General features: G+C 42.7%; 2 protein-coding genes across 2 annotated transcripts in view; both read right to left on the bottom strand.

The window, feature by feature from the left end:
- Window positions 1-19,592, bottom strand: part of USP13 (ubiquitin specific peptidase 13) — a 48,151-nt gene extending 28,559 nt beyond the window's left edge. The window contains exons 1-3 of the mRNA XM_085069090.1: window positions 19,335-19,592; window positions 9,866-9,991; window positions 6,106-6,166 (exon numbers count right to left, since the gene is read on the bottom strand). Of these exons, the coding sequence (XP_084925216.1) occupies window positions 6,106-6,166; window positions 9,866-9,991; window positions 19,335-19,487 (340 nt within the window). The 5' untranslated portion in view covers window positions 19,488-19,592. The remainder of the gene's footprint in view (window positions 1-6,105; window positions 6,167-9,865; window positions 9,992-19,334) is intronic.
- A 2,123-nt stretch (window positions 19,593-21,715) lies between these two features.
- NDUFB5 (NADH:ubiquinone oxidoreductase subunit B5) lies at window positions 21,716-25,834 on the bottom strand. The gene is made up of 6 exons (XM_085069089.1): window positions 25,671-25,834; window positions 25,108-25,196; window positions 24,117-24,183; window positions 23,290-23,351; window positions 22,507-22,613; window positions 21,716-21,951 (listed from the first exon to the last, which is right to left on the bottom strand). Exons 1-6 carry the CDS (start codon window positions 25,801-25,803, stop codon window positions 21,831-21,833), a joined length of 579 nt encoding a protein of 192 aa, XP_084925215.1. The 5' UTR covers window positions 25,804-25,834; the 3' UTR covers window positions 21,716-21,830.
- Window positions 25,835-25,858: the final 24 nt, after the last annotated feature.

Raw genomic sequence — 25,858 nt, 5'->3', positions numbered from 1 at the left:
TCAGTTGAAAACAGCCAAATCATCATTCAGATTTTTAAATCTTGGCTTGTGTGTGCTGAGAGACATACCTGTTAGGTTTAGTAAGAAATTGTACCTGCATTATATTTTCTCTGCCTGTGCATGGGACAACATAGCTGAGAAAGCATGAGAGTAAAAATAATAAAAATAGATGACTATTAAGTTAGAAGGCAATAGAGCCCACACTAAATGAGGGCAGAGGTTGACCCTGAAGCCACTGGCCATCACTTGGAGGGTGCAGCTAGTTTCGAGTGCAGAATTTTAGGGAGGAATAAGAGTAACCTTACGAAAGAGGAGTAGGGTAAAATCTACTTGCACACGGATCATATTCAATTAAAAATGACTCTAGCACTAAAGGCACTGAAAAGCATGAACTTTCAAGCACTACACTTCATCCAAAGCTGCTCCTTGATCAAGGATGTCCTTCCAAGATGCACTGTGAGCAGAAGGCAAAAAAAAAAAGGCTTTACTCAGTTCTAAGACTGAGCCACAAGACAACCAGCCAGGCTGTAATCTTTCAAAGAGCAACAGCTTGATGGTCAATGTCCACATGACATTGCTTCCCTTCCAATAGAGTCACACCTTTCTGGTGCCTCCTGGGAGCCCCAGTTAAACCCTGTGACAAATAAAACAAAATATCCATAGGCTGTAAATGTGTTGGGAGGCCAGGAAAACACAGGCAAAGCAAAGCAAGACACCTTAAAGCAGAGGCTCAACTGCCAATGTTATTTTGGGCGAGTGGTCAGTAGAGTAAATTTACTGCACCTCCCAAGGCATCACTCAGTGATGGTGAGAAATCACTGCTGCTGAACTGACTGAAAACAGCAGCTGGAAGAGAGAGTACTGCAATGCAAACCAACCCAGCAGAGGGGAAGAGGAGGAGTGGATGTGCCCAGATCAGATTTAGACAAGTTACCAACTGACTGCACTAATAATAGGGGCATAAGGAGACTCCAGACAGGACCCCCAAACAGGATTTCCTGCACATATGGATGTGTCTGTGTGTCTGTGTGAAAGGGAATACAAACATGAAAATTGAATGAGGATGTTGACTAGTGAGTCTACAACTAATTTTGAAACCCTAGAAAGACATCTTAGGAATCTGGGCTTGATCCTGCTCTCACTGAAAGCAATGGACAAATTCCTATTGGCTTGGGAGTAGAGGCCTGAGCCTTTAAATCAAATTATTTTTTCTTCCTGAAGCCTCTAAATAATAGTGAATTTCAGCAGCAGCACTGTGCGAACTATAAGCTACTCTGTTCATTTATTTTCAGGCACGTTCAAAATATTAACTTCATCAGATGAATTATAAAAAAGAAAATTTTTTTTTAAAAAATATTTTCCCATTATAACATTTTCCTTTGCAGAATAATGAGAAGTAATACTTTCTCTAAGGATTATTTTGATGATTCACTACTTGTAAAATAACATTCAAATTGACTGCTAAATCTCCACAGCATTTTTATGTTGTTCCTATTGCTAGGTAAGACCTCACCCCTTGCATTTATGGCACAAACATGTGTTAAGCAAGCAAAACTAAACCACCAAAATTCAAATTCTGAACTGTTTGGATAGCAGCATTAGTCTGTGTTAATCTAGTCTAATTTTCACAGTTCTACCTAAACCAGCAAACTATTAAGACTCTACTAGTGTAAGGTATCTGCTCACCATTCTATACTCGATTCAAGCACACATGGCAAAGCCAAAAAGCAACAGCTAATCAGTTCCACTGCTACTGCTGGGGAATATGCACAATTTTATTGTGATAAATTGTAAAAATATTGCCAGGAAATGCTTAAATTCTCCTACATCACAACTTTTCACAGATACAGATCCTCTATATGTGCTTACTCACATAAACTTTAACCACTCATGGTAAAAGTCCTCTTCAGAAGCTCTCCAAACAAAAACATCCTTACTGCAAACAGGGTTCTGCTCCTGCCTAGGAGACCTGGGAGAACAAAGTGAAGCTGTGGTCAAATCCAGTACAGCCACTCTTAGGAATGGTTTTTACCCTTGGAAACAGCAGTGCATCCACTGCCATCAGCAGGGAGGTGCCATCCAGGAAAAGCTCAGCAAGTTTCCAAGTTCTCCCAGACTCTCCAAGTGGAAGTTTTCCTTTCCAAGGTCTCCTGAGACCTGCTGTGTGTCATGGATATCACTCCTTGCTGACACTCTTCTCACCAGCAATCACAGATCTGCTGACAGAGCTGTGCATTTGAGGACTTCAAAACACTTTTAATTGATGGTCTAAATTAGCCCTGCCTTTGCTCAAAACAGAGCTCCCACAAGTTGCTGCACTGGCAGATGAGGCTCTGGTAACCAATCTGGGACAGGACATCTAGGGACAAGTTTTATGACAGCCACTCTGCCAGCTCTGTATAGCTGAGTCCAGGCTATGGCGTGGACCAACAGATGCTCAGGAAGAAGGCACCAGAACCAGGCAAAAACGTGGTGATTCTTCCCTCAGTTTAGAGATCCTGGCTTCCAAATATCTACCTGGGTGTTTTGTTTGCTGGGGGTGAGGGGGCATGGTGTTTTCTAGTTGGTTTTGGAGAGAGAAACAGGGGAAGATACTGTGTGCAGATGCAGTTTCTCTATTCTAAAGAGAGGTTTGCTTCCAATTTATAAAGCAAAATGATAGAGAACAAAACAAAGTGTTGCTTTACTTGTGTTCCACTTAAATCTCCCACTGCTGCTGACAACTGAGTTGATATTTCAGAGAACTGTTCACCATTCAAAATTAGGACATTCTGAAGGACTCTGCTGGTAATTCCTGGAGTAACATGTCTGGGGCACTCTGCTGGTAACTCTATGGTAAGAACTGGACCTCCAATCCATTCTGCATAAGAATCTTCCCCCTAATTCTGCTACCTCTTTTGACCAGGAGCTCATAAGGAAGATCACAGTACACCCCACTAACTGAGCTTTTCTTATTCACACATAAGGCACTGATTAAGACAGACAGTCTGCTTTGACTATCACCCCAAATCCCCCAAAACAGTGCACAGCCTGAGCTGAAGTTGTCATGTCCACACTGTCCAGCAACACCTAAACCAGCCAGACTAAAGGCAGTCCATACATTTCAATAAACAATGCTCTTATGCTTCCTGACTACATAAAACACAGCCAACACCCTCCAGCCTTCTGCAAAGAAGCCAGACCAAAACATGCTCACAACCTAATGCACATGTGCACATGCACACACTTTGCTGTGAATCTTTACATGTTTAGGGAAAGATAAATATTGCAGCTGACTGGCCCAAGCAGCCTGTGTTACTATTGCATTTACTAGATAGCAGCAGTGCTAGAAAGTAATCAGTGAGCATCCAAAAGATGTTTTCCTAATACTAAGGAGATTGAGAAGGGTTTAGTATCTTTAATAGTTTTACATCAAAGAGGATTATAACAAGCAATGTAACAAATGCCCAAACTGGATTTACTTTGTACACAAAGCTTAAATCTCCAGGCCTTCAGGGAGTCATTGATAGACACCTAGAAACACAGGGATGCTGGAGTTACCCACTGATCCTTGTCTGGTTTTGTCTCCAGGGTAAACCCTACCTGGCAGGTCACATACCTGGGCTGTATCAGTCAGGATAATTTAACCATGAGCCAGCAATGTGCCCTTGTGTCCTCTAAGAAGGCCAGTGGTGTCCTGGGGGGCATTAAGAACAGTGTGGCCAGAAGATCAAGGGGGATCATCCTCCTCCTCTACTCTGCCCCAGTGAGGCTGCATCTGGAGTACTGCACCCAGTTCTGGGCTCCCCAGTCCAAGAAAGACAAGGAATTACTGGAGAGGGCTCACTGCAGGGCTACAGAGATAATTAGAGGACTGAACTGTCTCTTTTATGGGGACAAGCTGGGCCTGTTCAGCCTGGAAAAGAGACTGAGAGGGGATCTTATCAGTGCATACAAGTATCTTAAGGAAGGTGTCAAGAGGATGGGGCCAGACTGTCTCCAGCAGTGCCCAGGGACAGGGCAAGGCACAACAGGCACTAACTGAAATACAGGAAGTCACATCTGAATATGAGGGAAAACTTCCTTACTTTGAGGGTGACAAAGCACTGGAACAGGCTGCCAGGGGAGCTCATGGAGTGCCCTTCTCCAGAGATATTAAAAACATGCCTGTATAGGATCATGTGCAGCCTTTTCTACATGAACCAGCAGGGCACTGGACATGATCTCCAGAGGTCCCTTCCAAACCCAACCATTCTGTGATAGATGCCCAAGGTCACAATGAGAAAAACAGAACTAAAACAACCTGTTTAGACGAGAAGATCAGCAGCTCTGAACCAATGAAAAAGATGTTGGATTAAGAGATAAAATGTCAAATTTTGCTAACCACCCCTGCTGCTGTCGCATGCAAAATCATCAAATCAGATGACTTCTCCGTGCTTTTGTTTCCTCAGCTATGAACAGGGACAGGAGTAATTCTTTGTTCTTTACTTTAAGCATGGCCAAAACCAGTAACATCTGCTGACCCAAAGAAGTGGATACAAAGCACTTGGATGCATGGAAGTACTATCTCCAGGATCAGAGCAGACTTGACACCAGTTTACTCCCAGCCAGCAGGGGCTGCAATGATGACTGCAGCAGAACAATAGAGCCCATGAGACACATTTTCAAAAGTGCATTAGATTCCAGAATGCTGGATTAAACGGTGATAGATTCATGTCCTAAAGCCACCCCAGTGAAACTGCACTGCCCTCAGGAGTTCCCTTGGAACTGCTGCTCAAGACCTGCTCAGAGGGAACAAAATGCTCATGCCCAAGGGTGGAATTGGAGGACTTCAACATGGCACATCAGAGCCACTAAACCAGTACCCAGCATGCTGGGATAACACAGTGACAGGAGCCTCCAGGTATATGCAGAAGACCAGCAAGAATAAAATTTCAGTGTGCTTTTGTACTTTGTATTTACACTCACATTGCCAATGCTGTACAACCACTGCTGCACTGCAGCCAGCTTTGTTTCTGAACCAATTATTTTAAAGCATCCAGTGACAATCATGATTTTCAATGTAAACTGGCAGTAAATGGCATTTAGATGAGCATCTGCAATGTAACAGTCTTTTCCTACAAAAGAAGTTTAATTTTTTTTTATGACTCATTTTTAGACTTTTTTCTTTCTTAGCCCTCCTTGCAAAACTCACATTAACAACAACAATTTAATCAATCATAATCTGCAAAGGCCTCTCAGGGACACATTCCACAGATCAAAGCAACTCCAACAGAAGATCATTCCATTGTTTCCCTTTAGCCATAAGAGCTGGCAATTGCAAAGAAAACATTTCACCTCTTCGTTACCTGAAGAAAAATTCACTATTCACTATTAATACAGAGAGAATAAATAATAGATGAATTGGAGAAATACCACAAGCTGTGGGAGAAGAGAGAATACAGGCTTTTCATCACGTTCTCCTCATCCATATTTATGAGTCCCTCAGGTTTTCTGGGTAATCTGAATAAATGGATTTTGGATGATATGGGCATGGTAAGAAAACTGCTTTCCATGAAGCAAGGGAATATAACTGGGAGATAACAGAATCAGAGATGCTCATGATATATGTGTAGTTGCATTCATTACAGGAGAGACCACAACATCAGTGAAGAACATTTACCTGTGCAAACAACTTTAAAATGATAAAAACCCTTCCTATGACCAGCTGCTGAGCAGAACAGAGACACGCTGAGGCCCTGATACATCTAAACATTAAGTATAGATAAACATTTTAACAAAAGGGTGCTTTGTGGAAATCACAAAGAGAGAGAATGGATAGAATTAGTTAAAAATGCCTTTCAAAGCCTTGGCTGTTTCAGAATAGTTGAGGATCTATTTTACATTAAAATGTTTCATGTATATTTACACACATCTCTCAATATGCATCAAAATGGTTAAGAATTACTTATTTACCTGGACAAATTTTAAAATCTAGAACCAAGAGTTAAAAAGAAAACCAAAACAAACAGCAGGAACAGAAAACCCAAAAGGAGCCCCAAAGCCAGACACAATGGTGGGCAGAACCCAAGTCCACATGCAGACAGGGTCAGAAAAGGACTGTGTGAAAGCAGCTGCTCACAATACCTAAAAATAGCTTAGCATTCCTCCTTTTTGGTAAAGCTCCACCAGATGCTCCTGGTACCTTCTGGAAAGAGAGAAAGAAACAATTAAAAATCCATCAAGTGAGACAACAGCAAATCAGCATTAACCCCTCCTGTTAAATCATCTTGATGAGCAAGAATGCTCTTTGCTCCCCTCTGACACTGGGATTTGACTCTTCCCTGCCCAGCACCCCATGGAGTCAGGAAGCCTCCACCTGAGTCCTTCACTTGTGAGCAATCAGTCAGGGGGTGTCTCAAAGCCACCAGGGGTGACAGATGTTGTGTCACCAAGACAGGGACACCCAGCACCTCTCAAACGTCTCCTCTAGATCCCCAACAGTATTTCTTAATGACTAAAGCTGAATTAGAGAGAAGAAAAGGCTGTTATCTGCATAAAGGACTCAATCCTTCATAACTAATTCCAGTAGGACCACTTTGCTTTGTTCTATTAGTTCAGTTCATTTTCTTCTATCCAGAAAAAAATGCCCTTTCCATCAGGATCTACACCTGCCTCCATTAAGATGAATCCAAATTACCACGTTTTATAAATAAATATGGAGGAAACTTGACAACACTCAAGCAATTGTTTAGTGCAGATTTTACTTTGTTTTTTCATTTAAGCTCCACAGCAGAGAACAGTAACTTCCAAGTGAGATTAAGTTTCACTACTTTTCCAGTTCAGAATACCTCAAACTACAAGGGAAAACACAAGTAGCTGAGGAAATGTCAAAGTCAATGCACTTGCTCCTTAAACTGTTTATTAAATGGCACAATCAAATCAAACTAAATCCAAAAAAGCCTCTGTGGCTATTTGGTGCCAACATGATGCATGATGTAGTGTGTAATGTTAGTGTAACTGGCAAGGTTGTTAGGCAACTTTTTTTTTTTTTTTTAATAATAATATTGGGATACAACAGGTGGAGAGAAACCAGCCAAGAACCTGTCAGCCTCCAGGGAAAGTTCATGCCTGCCTCTGCCCCTTCGCAGGCAAAAGGGTCACATATTTTGGGTAGTTCCCTTCACCATGTAAATAAAGCTTGGCCTGAGCAAACTGCTTTAATCATCAGTGAGGGAGGTCTTATACATCATAGGAAAATTTTCCATTCTTAGAAAGAGCAGATGCCAACAAACACCCCCTGGCTGCATTTGAGAACAGAATCCATTATCCACATATAAAAGCCCTAGGGAAAAGAGTCAGGGCTGCAACTCCAGCAGTTAAAATAAAAATAAAAATTCCTCAATGAAATGAAAATAATATGCAGAACATTTCTTTCTCTAATGCAACTGGAATTTAAAAAGTGGGAAGGAAGTAGCCAGGAATCTAGTTTAAATGTATTTTAAATCTCTTTAACATAACCCAGTTGCAAATACATTATGAATAAATTACACATACTCCAAGGACTATCATTTCAGAACTAAAAAAAATGGTTTTTTCCAATACTAGGGAGCTCCAATTGGTGACTTCTGATGTCACCAAGTGCGATATTGTGAAAGTCATTAAGACTAGGGATTTCAAAGAGAGAGAATTCACATGGAGTGTTTGTATTTAACTCAGGCTGGCAATGATTTCAGTTTGATTTTCCAAATACAAACACATCAGAATTGAAGATGCTCAATACTCCTGAAAAACCCACAACCTGACAGTCTTTTTACCTTGTCAGGAATCACTGAAAACATTCCCCATTCACAAAACCATTTTTGTCTCTAACAGATGTGACACACCCAACAAATGGGAATGACACAAGGCATCAGCAGTGGCATTAAATTCCATTTGTGATGCTCCCTGGACAAGGTGACAGCACAGCCTGTTCTGCTTTCCCCCATTTTTTATACTACCATCCCTGGATAACATCCAAGAACTTATCCCTGTAGGAAATCTTTGTGCTTCTCTGCCCAGTGTTTTCCACAGGGCTGAGGTATCACTACAGCACCAAGCTAAAGCTCTGCCTGGAAGTGAACAGTACCCAGGCAGATGTGCACAAGCCATCCACTACAGCAAAGAGGCTGATTTAAAAATTCTGAAGAATGTAGCTTTGTGGAAAGGGAAAAATAAAAAATCAATTTCCTTTGTTTAGCTAAGAATTTTACCACAGGGTGTTTGACTTGTGCCCATTTCTGATGATTCAGCAGATGCCTCTGGTGCTGAGCTGCCACGGGCAGATGCTCCAGCTCTACTTGAGCCAACAGGCTGAAGATGTGACCCTTATTTTCTAATTGAATTGTGACAAGATACACAACTGAGATTTATTCCAAACATCTCGGGAAGCAACCCGGGATTTCTGCAGCAATGTAGTGCATTCTACAAGGAGGATGCCAAGGGAACCACGGGCAGGAATAGCAGCCTCACTATAAGAATCTTAAGATAGCATATCCAATGCCTTTGGCTTTACTGTATCCTGCACCATTAAAAGCTTGGCTTCCAAAAACAAAACCACAAAGGAGCATGTGCCAGACACTTCATAAAACACTTGATGTTTCACATTGCTCAAAGGAAAACACAGATAGCACTTAAGAAGTAAACAGTCATGGCAAAAAAAAGAAATCCAGAGCTAATATATGAGGAATCCTGGCAATGAGCCCTGTTGGGTGATGCAATATTCACCTGCACTGTGTAGGCAAACCCTGCTTCCTGCCACATGACCCAGAGCATTGCCACCTTCCAGCACAGAGCCAACCCCTCTGCTTCATCATCATTCACCAGGAGAAAAACAGGAACCACTGAACTTCTTCAACTGAAGGGGTTTGCAATGCCAAACAACAGCTGGGGTATTTTTTTCTCCATTTTGGAGCCTTTCAGCCTAATTTTTATCAGGAAAGGAGTTTTTGAGTCTCATTTTAATTCCAGTTCACCTTATTATACTGGAAGGAAGTTATATACAAGGAAAGTTGACAGGATTTCTGCCCACCTGTCTCTAGATAGCACCTTTCATGAATGTTAAATTCAGTCAGAGGAACCATTGCTTAAACCAAAATAGGCTCTCCAAAATCTCAGTTAACAGTGTGAAGAAAAATGTTGGTATTGACCTTAGAACGAAATGCAATTCTAAAGTATAACAAACATCATTAACAATCTCAACCTGGAGGACATGCAGTCCACCTCACTGTAATCCTGATAAAATATGAACAGTCCTCTGGACTGGATGTGAACTGGAAATAAGTGGTCAGGGCACTTTACATAACTCAGGGCCTTCATTACCCAGGAGAAGCTGCAGAGTGAGAAACAAGGGTTCTAACCCACTCCAAGGAGCTATTTTAAGCCCTCTAACTTGCCAATAGAGACAGAGCTCAGGGGAGAGTGACTTATAAGCAAATCCAGTACTTTCCACATAGCTCAGGGCAGAGGTAATTAACAGTCCTTTAAAGATGCCAGACAAACCACAGAAAAAACTTACAGCCAAATCTCAGTCAAACCCAGTAACTGTATACTTCAAAGGCAGGTTTCAGAAAAGTATTTAGCCATGTACAGTATGCATAGGACATGCAGACAATATGTATGTGATACAGAGAAATACCAAGTGAAAAAGATCAGTGGAAGTCAGGAAGGAGCTGCCTTTAAGATCTGACTCTTTAGGGCTTTTGATCCATCTCTTGGTTGGGATACAAGCAGCTGAATTTCATTCTCAGCCCCAGATCTGAACGTGTTCATTTTGGTCGTTCGGGACTTGGTCTGAAACCCATCACCCAAATGAGCACAAAAGACCCAAGAAGTGCTGGGGTGGTTCTTTGGGAAGAACAAGGCTCACCTCTCTGACGTGTCGTTTCAGATGCACATAGACACACTGTCCTGTTTTCCGGTAATGCCTTTCGATGTGTTCCCTTCCAAATCCCAGAAATGTGTTCATGCACACATAGAGACCTCCTTCGGAATCCTGCAAGGAATAAAACAAACAGTTACAGCAGGGAAGGGATTGAACAGGGCAGGAAGGACCCAGCACACAGAAAAAAACCCCAAAGAATGGCAGACTATTTCTGTTATCAGGCACACACTTAAAATACAGCTTTCATAGCACATTATGGTGTTTACATTATCAGTCCTCTAAGACACTTCCACATCATATCACATATCACATCACATCATTCCACAGCCTATAGAAACTCATTGGAACAGTTTACTTTGCAACTACAGATTAGTGAGTGTCCAAATTGGAAGTCTAGAAGTTAGCTTGAAAGATTCCACTTGAGTGCCCAATCCTCAGAGGTTTGTAGGCACAGAAGTTTGTAAAGCATAGAAAGAAGCACAAACATTTATTTGTAATAACAGAATTTCTTGTGGCCATTTGATTGCAAGAATATCCTTCCAAATCAGAAGCACAGCAGAGCTGACAGTCCAGGGATTCTGCCACAACTTCTACAATTGATCACTATCTTGTCTGAGAAAAAGAGATCTCAAGTGACCTCACAGCTCTTAAAACTGGCTAACAAAAAATGGGCAAGTGTTTTGTGTACATTCTTCAGTATCTATCAGGGATTCTTTCCATTCATGCAACTACAGAGCTTGGAGACACAGGCATTACAAAGGAAATATAAAGACATATACTCCTGGTGCTGATCAGAAATGCTGACATTTCAGTAACATAACCTGGCATCACTTTTTGCTCTCCCTAAAGCTAGGTGTTTATGCTGGCTGTAACTAGAGTCTTGTTCAATTTTAACACCAATCTAAGGTCTCTCCTACGTCAGAATGCCAGGAGGACTTTCAGTCATCTGCTCATTGGTGTTGGATCAATTTTTTCAAGCCCTCTAACATGTATTGTTTTGAGTAGGTGGTGCATAACAAAGATTTGAGCCTTTCAGAAGCTCTGTGACCTTCCTTCTATTGTGAGCATGTTTGTGCTATTGGATAGTACAGAACATCCCATGTTAAATTCCCCAAGGGCAACATGAATTAAGCTCATTCATAGGCACCTCAGAAATAAATTATAAATATATACATTAAAACATAAGGATCATTATCTCCAGAAACAAGTCATATTAGACACATACATGCTGTCTTGCTTTCCTATCCTGTATTCCAAATCCTTCTGCATTACCTCTTTCTGTAAGAAAGTCATGGATGTGTCCTCTACAAGAGGATCCTATAGGTATCCAGTCTAAATAAAAATACACAGTGTTGTCACCCTAGGGTCTCAGGAACTTTGTTTAAAGTTTTGTTTTCTTGGAGACCATTCTCTCTTTTTCTGGAGGGAATCCAAGAGACCACTGAACCATTTCTGAGGCAGCCTAGGACAACAACCTGACACTTTCAGTATAGGAACTAAATGTAGAGTCTGAGTAAGTTGGTTGTGGTTACTAACAAAACAGTTGTTTCTCCTAGAGAACACAGGCAGAGTGTTCCCTCATACAGCTTGGAAAGAAGTGGACAGACTGTTCAATAGCCTAAAAGGTCACAGTTAAACAGAGGCCCATGTGAAAAAGACACCTTTGTAGATGGCTGAGTAAAGGATTAGACCCCTGTTTGGTGCTCAAAAAACACTAGACTGTGATCTAAGACAAACTTCATGCTGGTTAATTTAACCCTACTGAGCAGACAAACAGCCCTGGAAGGAGTGATATTTTACATAGTCTGTGGCATGTCAATCTTTGTATTTAACATTCATTTTAGATATAGTTGAAAGTTTATGCTGGAGGAAGGCAGCTTATCTAAAGTACTGGAGACACTATTTCACATCAGAAAAGCATCACTTGTCCTGACAGACAAAACCAGGAACATCAGCTGGGTATTCTTCCCCCCTCACTCTTGCTTGAGGACGTAGCAGATAGTGCAAAGTTTAGGATAAAGTAATGTATAAACATTGTCTTCTCTCATTACTCCAATCTAAAGACATTTTTGGGGCAGAAGCTTGTACTTGCTCAGGCCTCCATCACTGCCCAGAAGGCCACTCAAGAGCAGATTAGTCTTCTCACCTTCTAAACAGGAGGAAAAGGGATTGCTCTTCACTGTATTTCTTCCTGTTCCTTGCTGCTAAGGGGGTCATGGCATGCCATGTGCTTTATTCAGAGAGGGAAACACACACTCCACAGCAGGGCAAAAGGTATTAAAAAAAAAAAGAAAAAGCTGCTTTTACTTATTTAGACACCAAGTGATGTTTGGAAGAAGGAGAGAGGCAGAGAATCCACAGTGAAAGGGAGGTAAAATGCACCAGTTGCTCCCTCTCAGACCTCAAAAGCAGAGCAAGCTGGTAGGTGAGAGGTGTGGCAAACACAAATGCCAGTCCATGAGGACACTGAGAGACATCACCCCCTCATTTCACACTGCTCGGGGCACCAACAGCTTTCCAACACCACTAACTTGATCAGGATTTGAACTACTGACCTCCATCCCATTACCAACCCTCACGAACCATTTAGATCCCTCAGGGAAATCTAGGGTTTAGCAATTTCAGCTCCTGAGGTGGCTCAGACAACAATGACTTTATACAAACACAAGGGCTGTGGTGATCTCCTAACGTGGCAAACAGTTGCAAGCTCAGGGACAGCGTCTCATGCACAGGCGTTTGCTTCAGATCCTCTGGAACAATGCCAAAATTTGCTAATAAAGTATCAGAGAAGAGAGCAAAATGACACCTTGAATATCCACAAGTCTCCATACCCAAATATAAAGAATGAAAACTCCTCCATCCTGTCATATATAAAGTAAAATGTGCCAGTTATGACATAGGGTCACTGGCTCCTCTGTACACTCTGTCATGGTTTCCATGAGAGTGTTTGCCTACAAAATTCATGTCCATACAGAACTGCTATAGGCTCTATTCAGGGTGTCTGTTCATCAGGAATTACTATTCATTAATCTGGCTGTGGTCACAAGCGTCGTGCCATTTCCCTACAATCCAATCTTTAATATATTTGGAAAAGTTACAGGACCATCCCAAACATACCCACATTGCACTGAATCCCACAATAGTCTAACTAAATGACACATATTTCAGAACAGGCTTAAAAAGAATAACAGATGTTTTGGCACTTAATATTCATCTCAACAACGCGTAATAATTTACAATGAAGAATAAAAAGAAAGCCTGTCTCTCTGCCATGCACCAGTACTACGTGCATGGAAACAAGGGGAAAAAACCAACACAGCAAGCCACAGACTAACAACTGAACACAACAGGACACAGAGATGGCTGCAGCAAACAAAAAGTTCATTTTCAGGTTTCCACTGCAGTAAATGTAGTTATTTCTGGGGTGGGGTAGGGGAACAAAACACAAAAAATGTGTGCCAAGGCAAAGAATATATCTAGTTACATTCAAAAGAAACATGGGGTATAAACAGTGGCATAAGTCTGCCTTTTGGACAACTGTCTTCTGTCACCCCAATGTGACCAGAAAGTAATGGTGACTAAAGGAAAGCAGAAAAGAAATAATAACAGGGTAAAATTGGGCATCAGGTAAAAAAAAAAGGATCAGCGGGAAAAGCAACAGGATCAGAATAAGGAACGGAAGGACACTGACAAACACAAACGTTGATGTCAAAATACAAACAAGTGGTGAAGAGGAGCCATGGACTGCTGGAACTGGTGAAAGACAAGAGAGATGGGGAAAGAAGAGCTGGGTTGGGCAGAGAAAGAAAGCACAAATGGCTGGAAGCAGGAAATAAATTACAGGCCTTCTAGTAACTGGACTGTTAACTTGAAGTGCTAAAGAACTCACTCCCCTGCTCTTCCTTTACAAAAGCACTGTATGGCACTGGAGAGCCCTGGATTATTTTCATAATAAAGCAAATTATTTCACAAGTGCTTAACAAAGATTTCTGGTACCTCTGCTGTAGCTCCTAAATGGGCATATGGAGAAGGCAAATCCAGTACAGCACTTAGAATATTTCCTGGGAAGAAAAAAGCTGTGTGGGCCAGTCAGCCACTAAACCAAAACCAAACCACCATTCCAACAGGTGGATCGACTGCTCACTCCCATGTATAAATCACAGGTGGACTCCAGGCAGGGCATAAGAATTCCAAACAAGTCACATGCACAGGCAGGATCAAGGCTTCACAGCTAGCAAGCAAATACAATGGCAAAACTAACGCTGGGTCAGGAGTACTTCTAACATGCACCCAGGAACAGAGGACTTCCACCCATCCATCACCATCTGGGGTCAGTTTATGCAGGTGCAGGCTGTGTGAGCCACGGGCAGAGGTGTCTGAGATCCAGCCCAGCATGACTGCCAAGCTCCAGCCCAGCACTGCAGCTCCAGCAGTGCCACCTGCACTGCTTCCACAGCAGCTCAGATCTAGGGGATTTTGCTTTGTGCAGAGCCCTGGCTGTACAATTCTGCTGGTCACAAAAACACTGCTGTGCTTCCAGAACAGAAAAGCTGGGAAGAAGAGTTGAGAGGAAACCTTATGGTTCCACAGTGATTCAGCAAAGCTCCAGCATTATCCATTCATCTGCATCTCTCTATTTATCCTCTGACACTCTGGGTACCTCAGAATTCAAGTCTCTCTGCTACCCAAAATACTCCAGTCCGTCATCACTCTGGATAACATGACAGTCAGTCACACATAAAGAGGAAAAGGCTAGTAAGATCCAAATTTAAATCAATCCCAAGCAAATGCACAGTGCACATACACACTGGTTGTTCTCTCACGCACCACAGTTATTTCTCATGTGTTGACCACTGCAGGCACAGCTTCTACTAATGTTACCATTCTCCAACTTGTCTCCTCTGTGCTGCTCTCATTCCATCAACAGAAATAAGATCCAAGTCTACCCCTCACAGACACTGGCCTCAGTGACTTTCTGATTTCTTCAAGGAATATTGACCAAGGGAACAGCCAGACAGGAGGTGCTTATTTCCAGAATGTTTTATGCAACACAGTCACCGATATCCATTACACACTCCACACTCTCAAGGATTTCAGTCTCAACTGCACAACAAACAGCAGAGCATCAGCTCAGTTCAGCCTTTGGGAATCGTCCCAACATAACCATTACAAAGTTCCTGAGCCACAAAAATGAAGTCAGCAAGATTCACAAAGGAAGCTGTTGTCAGCAGCAAGGTTTTCCAGCGGAGCAAAGCCAAGCTTTCAGCTGCTCAAACAAACACAGTCCTGCACTCCACAGAGTCAGACTGCCTGGTCCTGTCACCGTGTTGGGCACACGAGCTGTGCTGGGGTTGGGACCAGTGCCCTTCGTGAGGAAGGTTTTAGAGCACATCCACGTGCAACATCCATAGCTCACATATAAACCCTTTTCATATTCCACTTTGTATCCCTTTTCCAGCTGCTGTTTCTCCCTAAGATGTGCCACTCTCACAACCAGTGACAGGACCTGAGAGAATGGCACAAAGCTGTGTCAGGGGAGGTTTAGGTTGGACATTAGGGAAAAGTTTTTCACCTACAGGGAAACAGGCTCCCCAGAGAAGTGGTCACAGCCCCAAGCCTGACAGACCTAAAGAAGTGTTTGTACAACACTCTCAGGCACATGGTGTGATTCTTGGGGCATCCTGTGCAGGGCCAGGAGGTGGACTTGATGATCCTCATAGGTCTCTTCCAACTCAGCACATTCTATGACTCTGTAATTCTATAATAAATGATCAGAGGTCTTTGAGGCCAGGATCACATTAAAAGATAGAATTTCCAAAGCTGAGTACTACAATTCTAAAAAAAATAATAGTACAACAAAAGATTATATAATACAACCTTTATATCTTCTGCATTCTGCTGAAGACAAAGTCAGGCTCATCCAGCAAAAGAGGAAGAGAAGTCACAGTGGACAAAACAGGAGAGAAGAAACTGACAGCACAGTGTCAGATGTGGAATGTCACCAGGAGGCATGACTACACCTCAGATCTGAATAATGAAAGGTGCAGGACGTTCAGCCAAATTGCAAGGAGGAAGCAATACTCAACACTAGGCCAAGCTTGTGTTTTGTGGGCAGCCTGCCTTCCCTCCTCAATTCCTGTACAAAGGAATGGCTAACTGGGGAAGGAGCCCTCATCAGAGAAACTCAGCTTTTCTAGAAGACACCTAAAAACCTCAGAGAGATAATTAAAATTTAAGCCATAAAAATGCAAATTTTCTCATCTTACAGGACAAGCAAACTCAAAGGTGCCACTAGGTCTCTTAAGTGCACAGAAATTTGCCTCCTGTTCCTGCCAACTTTCCAGGGACCAACCCCAGTATGTCCTGTTGGAAGTAGCCCAAATATAAGCACATGAATTTCTCACCCGTTCATGGTATTTCTAATGATACAACCTTTCTGACAAGATCACCAAGCTACAGTTAATCCACATGGAAAAAATACATTTAATAACCACTTGTACTTCCAGCTCTCACTTCTGAAGTCTCTCAGCTAACAACTATCATTGTAGCACAAAGGTGACATTGTTCTCACATCTTCATTCAAGGAAGATTTAAAACCCATGGAAAAGGAATCTCAACCAGTGTAGAGAATAATCAGTGAAGCTACCTATATCCACAGGAACATGCACTACTCAAATCCACACAAGATGACACAACAGACAGAGTGACAAACAGGGCTGCAAAAGCCACGTCTCACTGCCACGTTGAGCTTTGCACAGTTGGAAGAAGGATCTATTCACACCCAGCACCACATTTTCTTTGGCACCCCCTGACAGGAAAAGCTCTGATTTTGACCATTCCACTCTGCTTTGTCCTTGCAAATTTGCTGCAGCATCTTTCCCTACAATAATAACATTACTTTGTACCCTAACACTCACAGGTCTAATGGTTTTCAGTATACTTTAAAGATCACAACACATCCTTCCAAGAAACGGATTAATATTAATTAATATAGCTAAAAACACTTGAGTGTAGAGCTGCTGCATGACCAGGTATGACATGACATGCTGAAGTTAAACTGTAGCAAGGGGCATATTTAAAACACCAAAATGAGAAAATGTGAGGAAATATTGAGATATATTCTTAGAAGGGAAAGAACCTCCTCCAACAAAAATGCAATTTTCAATTTTAGCACAGCTAACAAAACCAGGAGTGTATTTTTTCAAATTCTTGGACATTATAACAGGGCCAACAAACCACGTATCTTCTTTCAAGAAGAGGCAGGTAGCTCAAGAGGAGGAGGCTCACTTAGGTAATACATAGATAACCTAAGAAATAGGTTCAGAGATACATAGATAACCTAAGAAAATAAGTGACAAAATCAACCTCATACAAAACACAAACATCTCCCTTTAGCCAAAAAACAATGTGTCTGTATCATTTCCCTTTGCTTCTGAATGAAAAACTGCAAAAAGACTGCTTTGCTATTTTCAATTTATAAATGACAGTGTTTTACCCTAGAAAGCACATGCTACATTTGTCCTTTAGAATCACCACTGTAGAAACAATATCCAAGTATCTACTAGGTTATATGGGAATTTAAAATAAAATCTGAGGCAAATCTTTCGCTCAGCTAAGCTGAGGAGTGGTATGGGCTGAAAAGCTGTGGGAAACAACAAAAACTGAGACTACTTTTATTTTCACTGGTACTGCATAAATTCAGCCAAGCCTTCTGCCCAGTGAATGCCCATAACACAATTTAAACTAGAAGTTTTTACACTGGAGGGCTACCTTTTCCAAAATCTGAAATCTCTTCCCAATAATGTCAAAAGAATGAAACACTTTTTAGTTTTAAAAAAAAAAAAAAAAATCACACATGCTGCTTCCCACTCCTTTTGCTACTTTCCTCCATAGTTTCTGTTAAGTTTGGCTCAAACATTTTACGTTTTGTTCAAACATCTTGTTTAGCTAAACACAGCTTTTGCTGTGTTCAACTGAGGCAGGGGATGGTGACTGATGGTTTAATCTGTAGCAGTATTTTATATCCTTCCTATTTGTTAACAGAAACTTCTTATAAACCATAATATCGAAGAAGCCTGAAAGTGTTACTAAAAACATCAACCACGTGTTCACCCAAGCAGAAGTCTGAAGGAAAGAATGTGGAATATTGATTTTCCCCCGCCAAAACCTTCTTAAGTATATAATGCAATTATCGCCTCTGCAGTGGAGTCCGATTTGGCAGTTCTAATCACTCCAACTCCCAGTACAATCAGGGCTGCTGGGTGACACTTGAGAGCTGAAGAGTGTGGGTAAAAATAACCTCTGTTCAACAAGACATGACGAACACCAGACAGCTGAGTCACCTTTAAAACTGAGTCTGATTTTCTGTATTACAAGAATTATCAAAGAGAGGGGGGATTTTCAAATAGGAGGGGATAAAAGATTCCAAAAATGGGTGTGAAATGTATCTTGCTCTGAATATTTTGTAATGTGATGATCTTCCTTTTGATTGCTCCCATTGACATTAACATCAACACAGAGTTCTCAACCACCTTTGGGAAACCTCAGCTTCCTGTGGAGAAGTGACTTTTAATAAAATTTCACTTCTGATGAAAAAGCCTGATTTCTAAGCACCTGTTTCTTACAAAGCACTGCCCATTGATGAAGGCTTCCAGTATTACCAGTGAAGTTAAAAATCCTTGAGTCAGGCCCCAGATCTGCCACGGCACACGTGCCATCTGCAGAGCTGGTGGATGTTCTGTAAGACACCACAGAAATAACACTACAGAAAGTTTACTGCTCACGAAACATTTACCTAGCAGCAAACGAACCAAGCCAGTGGGAAATACTACAAGTTCATTGAAGTTCAGTGATGTAACTGAAACCCTGGGGGAAAAAATGTTTCAGGGGAACTTTCACGCTGATTTTGAGGATAAGCCTTCACCGTGGAAGCTTTCTGTGAAGATTTTGAATAGACTAAGCACCGAGGTAGTAGGAAAGCAAAGCACTTGACATCTGCTCGCCAGAATATCCCAAGGACAAGGCCATTACTATCCCTTTTTACTACCTCGCTGTGAAAGCAACAGCAAGGGCTCCAGCTGGAGCGGACAGACCCCCAGAACCACGGCAAGCAGGGAAGTTTCCCCAAAACCACAGAATCCCCGTGTCCAAGCAACCACCTCAGAGCGCCTGGAAGGAGGAAAACAAACAAGCAAGCGCAGGAAGGAACGGCAGCCGCGGACGAGCCGGCAGCGATGTGCGGGAGCGCCGCAGCCCGGAGCCCCGGCAGCGCCGGGAGGGGAGCGCCGCAGGGCAGGGCGAGGGGCCGCGGCAGGTGGAGAGAGGGACCCAGGGGGTTCTGGAGCCTGAGGGGAGGCAGCGGCCCGGGGAGGGTGCGAGGGGCTGCGGCAGGGAGGGGAAGGGGCCGCGGCGGGCGGGGGCGCGGAGGCAGCCGGGGGTGGTTCGCTGCACTCACGGGCGAGTCGTAGGAGAAGGCACACTCCGTCTTGTAGACCCGGTCCCCTGACTTGGGCACCCGGATCGTGGGCATGTAGGGGACGAGCAGCTCGCCCAGGTCCCCGGCGGCCATCTGCGCATCGCCGCCGCGGAAGAGCGCGGCCCGCTGCATCCTCCTTCCCTCCCTCCCTTCCCTCCCTGCTCCCCTCCCTCGCTCCCGGCCGCCCGCCCTCCCTCCCTGCCGAGCGGCTCTGCGCGGCCGATGGAGGCGGCGGGCAGCCGGGCCCGGGGCAGGGCGGCGGCGGGAGCCGGGCCCGAGGGAGGGCAGGGGGAGGGAAGATGCTATTTTTAATCCAATGGCAGCGGGAGCGGCACCAGCTGCGGCGGCGGCACTCGGGGGTCCCGGCGGGGGCGGGCGAGGGGCAGGGCGGCGGGGCGGGATTGCCGCCGGGGCTCCGCGGTGCGCCCGAGAACCTTCGTGCCCGGGAGGGGAGCGCCGAGCCTTCGCTCGTGCTCGCCCCGGGTAGCCGGTAATACTCTGCTATAGGCTCTGATATTTATTTTTAACCATTTAAAGAGGATTAGATATAGATGATATAGATATACCTATAGATATATATATGTGTGTGCGTGTGTATGTATGTATCTATATACATGTATATGCATGTGCGTATGTATATATGGATACGTATGTATGTTTGTATAAAATATATACAGTAAAAAATCTCTCATACGTATTTTAATTGTCAGCCCCTCATCTGAAATTGCCCAGTGCTGTGGTACAGGTGTCTCACATGTCCCATGAATCTGTTATGGTCCCACCAGGGCCGTGCTGACGGTCAGATGTCCCAGTAGCCAAAAGGAGCAGGTCGGGGTGGGGATGCCCAGCCTAGGATGCCCAAGAAGCCTGTGGCATTGTCAGGAGCCAAACCCCAATTTCATTTCTTCAGGGGCAGTATCTTTACCTTAAAATGCCCTTTTTTGGCCTTTGCTGTGTTTCTCTCTGCTTTTCACTTTGAAAGAATACTGTTAGAAGAAGGAGGAATAGAATGGACTTGGTAGGAAAAAAAATTGTCATTGTTTTCAAGCACTATCTAGTAACTACTACATATGCCTGGCAGCAACAGCATTAAAGACGTGACCAGCCCATTTAAAATGCAGATGCATAAAGTAGATGAATAGCCTTCCATTCACAGTCCACTCTATATCCAAGGATTCCTCAATCACTTCCAAGCAGGTGATGTGACCTTTGCTAGAACCACCTTTTACCTCAAAAGTTTCAAAAGGTGGTTCTAGGAAAATCTCAAAAACAGAATTGAAAAATGTTTATATTCAGCTATGAACAGGCTCTAAAGGTGAGCAGAGTAGCAGAACCTGTTCTCAGCAATGTTTTCTAGTAAAAAATCAAGTGTTTGGAACAATGTGAAACACCGAGGGCAGAACGTGATGTCCTGGAATGGTTTTGGATTTACTGAAAAACAGACATTACATCAGATTTGTGAGCAGCATTGGATGCTGGATAAAAAGCACTAATAGAGGGTCAGACAGATTTATTTTACCTGAGGAGACTCTGTGCTTTTTAAATGGCTTCTCTTATGAATAACTCAGCATTTATAAACAATGAGAGCCATAATAAGACGTATGAGCCATCTAACCTGAAAGATTGATTCTAACAAAAAGGACAAGCAAAGCACTGATAGAAAATCAATGTCTTTCTAATGCTTGGCAGTGCCAAGAAACAGCAAACAAGGCAGTTTTTGCTTAAAATAGTCCATGCAGTGTTGCCTAATGTAAAAAAAAAAATAGAATTTTATCTTTTCAGTTTCAAATCAATAGATGATATGGTGTTAGTAAAGGGTTTGGGCTTACTTCCTTTAAAAAATGAGGGGGTTTAATATGGACAGATAATTTAGAATCCCAAACTGTAAGAGGCACTTTCCACCACTCTTGGGAAATTTAAAACCAAGAGTACCATGGCTGGTAGAACCTGAGGAAACACATCCCTCTAGTGGCAAAAACCTGCCAGGTAAAGAGAGAACCTTTCATATTCTCTATGAAGTTGCCAAAAACGGTGTAGAAAACCAGCTGCACAGTTCTGAAAATGCATGGCAGGTATGTGGGAAGGTATTTTTCTTACTTAGTTCATCTCCCACCAATTGTCTGATACAAAGCACTAAGAAAGAAAAAACCCTCAGCTTCTTGTATATTTCACTTAAAACTATAAATACTAGAAATCACAAAATGAAAACTAGTATTACCAACTTATATTATACAACTTCATGTATTGTTCTGAAGGAAAGCAGTGATTGTTGGCAATTGACATATAGCATTTTCACTGATTAACAACTTTAATAGCTGTGTGAGCTTAACTGCCACACAGTTTCTTTCAAGATACTGTAATCAACACAAACATTGTTTATTCATTTCCATCAGCAAACAGCAAGATATCTGTTCCATAGCTCAGTCACAATTTGTCAGTATGCATTTGAGACCTTGCATACTGTCCAAAAACTATTTAATTGTCAGGTGTGGATTTCATAGAATTGTCAACAAGATTTTTGTCAGGTGTTTCATAATGGAACCAAGGTCCATCTCCCCGGTGTCTCATCAGTCTGCGTGCCTCCAACTCCAGCAACCTGAAAAAAAAAAGGCAACAGACACCCTCAACATGAAGTTTGTTGATGTTTAGCATCAGAGCATTATGGACAACAGCAATGACTTTAACATCTCTGGTTTATAAATACTGCTGAAACACAGGTAGTACCAAAATATGAAGTGTTCAACTAAGACATGAGCTATTAAATCTTTCTGTTTTGGGTTTTTTTTCAGCAAGTCATTCCACAAAGGAGTAATAAAAATACTAGCAGATCACAGGTTCTTGCCTAGCTGTGAGCTCTAGCAGGGGCAAAACAAGCTGTCCATTTGCTGACTCAGGAAGACAGAGCTGTACCTTTATAAGGACCAAGTGTTTTGAAGAGCCCCTGCCCTTGGATTGTTCTGGTAACCTGAATCCTGAGAGGGCACTGACAAGAGATCCTGTGACTCCCACTCTGGCAGCAGCCAGTGCAGGCAGCACTCAGGGGGTAGATGAAAGCACTTTGTGTCAGCATCCAGTTCAGTATGTTGTGCAAAACCAAAGAGCCAACCACAGTATGGATCAGTGTTTTAACCCCCTCAAGTACAGAACATACCTCAATTCACTTTTCTTTGCTTCAAAATCAAGCAGAGCCATGTCCTTCTCATAGTTCTTCTCAGGGGGGTCAAGTAAGTACCGAGCTATCCAGCGAGTGATGGGGTGCTGGAAAATATCAAAGCAGAGATTGTTTGTGCAATTTCCACCTAGAAATGTCATAGTAACTGAATCATTTTGTATATCCACAGTCCTGAAAAGATGTCAACACCATGAGTGCTGCCATTCAAATCATAACAGTAAAGTTAAAAACATGCACAGCTATTTGTGAGGTCAGGACCTAAACAGTCATATTTCTTTTGCAATTTTTAATGCCAAGATAAACTGCAGATGATTGTTCTGTAGCAAAATTAAAATTCAATGTAAGTCATAATTTATTTCCTTTCTGTTGAAGTAAAGTTCCTTAAACTGCAACTGTAATCACAGAAGTGGACTCCAAACCTTCCTGTAATCAGCAACATTTCAAAGTTTTGCTTCCACATACAGGGCATTTCACTACAAACAAAAGTCTAGATGAATTGAAATAGTCACAATAATATTGCTGAATTCAATAACTTCCTATCAGAAACAAAACAGCACTTGCAGCAAGAAGCCAGAGACTAATTTTAAGAAAATACAATTAAATTAAAACCATACGAACAAAAGTTTACCAAAATCAGAACTGAAATATTTGAGTTTTACTACACTGATACCCATCATCATACTCCATATATTTTACTCCCAAAAGTATCATCAAGAAAAAGGCTGTCCATAACATGCCCACCCTTCTGCATGTTACACTCACTTTGTAGTATTCCCAGTGCTCTGGAACATAACCTTCGGGAATCTCTGCAAGTTCAGCTTCACCTGACAAGGAAAGCAGGGGAGGAATATTTGGAATATTCAACTCTATGATTATTTTCCAAAACAACTTTATATTCTGCCATTCAGATGAGGAAAAAATCATTATTCCACACAGAGAGTACTCAATCCCTCACTGAGAGCTCTATTCAGAAAAACTGAACTTGCAATTTTTGCAGACACATCACACTACGAGTATCTACTTCATAGATTTTAAGTGACACACCAAAAGGGTAAAATTAGCAGCTATACAAAAGAAACAACTTGGATCAAGTCCACAGAAATGCCCTTTAAAGTACAGGAGCTGAAAGCATGGATTTTTCCTGAGTTCTCTATTAAATTAATTACATATCATTACAGCAGTAGATTTAACACATGTATTGCCAAGCAGAATTATGGCATCTCTGCTAAATAAAAAGCACAGTTGCAGTCTTGTTACAGCAATGTGTAAAACAAGGTAATACAGACACACATGTGAAGACAGAACCATTTAATAAACTTTGCTGATGTCTGAAAGACTGCCAAAAGACGGATTTTTTTTTTTTAAATGTGGGAAACTTCTTTTAAAAAATCAAGAACTAAAGCAAATATCCTGGGAATACCTTCTATGTACTTATACTTCTATGTACTTATATAATATTACTGTACCTGTCAGGCCTATTCAATGGTCTTCCAAAGAAAGAGCTTTAAAAGACCCTTTTTTCTCCATCCAGCATGCTTAGTTCCCCTTTAATAACTTTGTACTTTGCTTAGTCCTGACAGAGCACTCACCAATGAAGATGTTGATATAGGTTATGAGCAGTGCCACTGGTATTCCTGTCAGGAATATATAGAATCTCTGCAGAGGGAATAAAAACAAACAGTGTGGGAAACTCAGAACCCTGACAAAATTTACATGAGGTCTGTCTGAAAATGGTGCAACAGCCAGTAACTCTTAGATTTGCACTCCTAGGTTGGAAAGGGATGTTGTATGGAAATCAGCATTGCACTGCTGATTGTAATGAGTTAATTAATGAAGCAGAGCACACAAAAAGTGATCCTGTGTCAGTCCATGAGCCCATTCAGGTCAGACTCCCATCTCCCAGCGAGGTCAGTCTGTGCAGCAGCAAACAGGAACACCTCCCAGAACACTGCCTCAGCATCTTGGCATGACTGGCTCCAGCACTCAGCTGGAATGAGGCACTGACAGCAAAGCAATAATCCAACACAAATGCAGCTACTGTGGGCTCTGGTAGCTGTGTGAAGGCAGATAAAGGAGTCCTGATCACATGAAGGGAGTTGTATCAAATTGGCTGTTACCCCTTATAATAGGATTTATCCAAAACCTGGCTTTGGAAAGGGTCAAATTCAGGTCAGGCTTCCTAAATCTCACCTCTGGTGTTAGTGGTGTAGGTTACTGAAGGCAAACCCTGCAGAAGAGTAACTGATATGTTTCAAAAAGGAGGATGGAGTAGAAAGCATTTGAGAATCATGTATATATGAACACAGACATGTAATTTAAGAATGCTGCTACAGCAGTAATTTAAGTACCTATCACAACCTTTGCTATCTGGCCATTATTTGAACTTCATCTGGCCCTGATTTTGCAGAATATAACCAAAAATTCTTGCACATGACCTGAAATTCTTGTTTATGTCAATAGTGTCAACCACATTTTAGATGCTGTCACATAAACAATAGAGGACAATGTATTTTCGACACTGTTGCACCATTTGCAAGCAGCGTGTTACACAGAATGCAACACATTTGATTTTTAACTCACCAACAACCTCAGAAACCGAGCATCATAAAAACTTGTTGCCTTGATGATAAACATTCTCTTCCCATGGTCACCGCTGTGTCGTACAGGAACTGAAAATCGAACCAAAATATTATGGTTTTGTACCCCATTGGTGCTTATGCCAGGACAAGGTCAAACATACGTGGGGAGAGAAAAAAACAATTAAAAAGGAATGTACAGCAGAGGCTGAGTCGTTACGAGCTGGTTTTCTGGAGTTCATGTGAACTAATTTCGTAATTTTATAGCATGGACCCATTTTTCTTCTAACTTTAGACACAGAGTCACGTCTATCTGTAAGCATCAACACGTGAACTGGGGAATGTCTCCACAGAGGCCCAAGTAAACTGACAATTAGAACGCCAGGAAGGTCGGCCTCCCGCCCGTTTCCATCCATATTTTACCCAAACCCGGCGGTTTTTCACAGGAACGGGGATCCAACACCGCACCGCTCAGCCCCGGCCCTCCCGCGGCCTCCGGAGGGCACCTCTGCCCCGCTCCGCAAGGTCACCTCGCCCCCGCGCCGCCGCTCCCCGCCCAGGCCGTACCGAGGGTACCGGGGAGGCGGGGGGCGATCCCGGAGCTCCCGGAGATCCCGGTGATGCCGGAGCTGCCGGCGCTGCCCGCCCGCCGCGCCGCCCAGGCCGCGGCCGCCCTCAGCACCCGGCTCATGGCCGCCATGGCTGGGACTGGCACAGGGCGGGGCCAGCGTCTCCGCGTCCCGCTGCGGGGTGAA

The sequence above is a fragment of the Lichenostomus cassidix genome, chromosome 9 (genome assembly GCF_008360975.1).
Source record: "Lichenostomus cassidix isolate B80296 chromosome 9, HeHo_3.0, whole genome shotgun sequence".
NCBI lineage: Eukaryota > Metazoa > Chordata > Aves > Passeriformes > Meliphagidae > Lichenostomus > Lichenostomus cassidix.
Note: the sequence above shows the minus strand (reverse complement) of the source record. Positions and strands in the feature narration are given on the sequence as shown.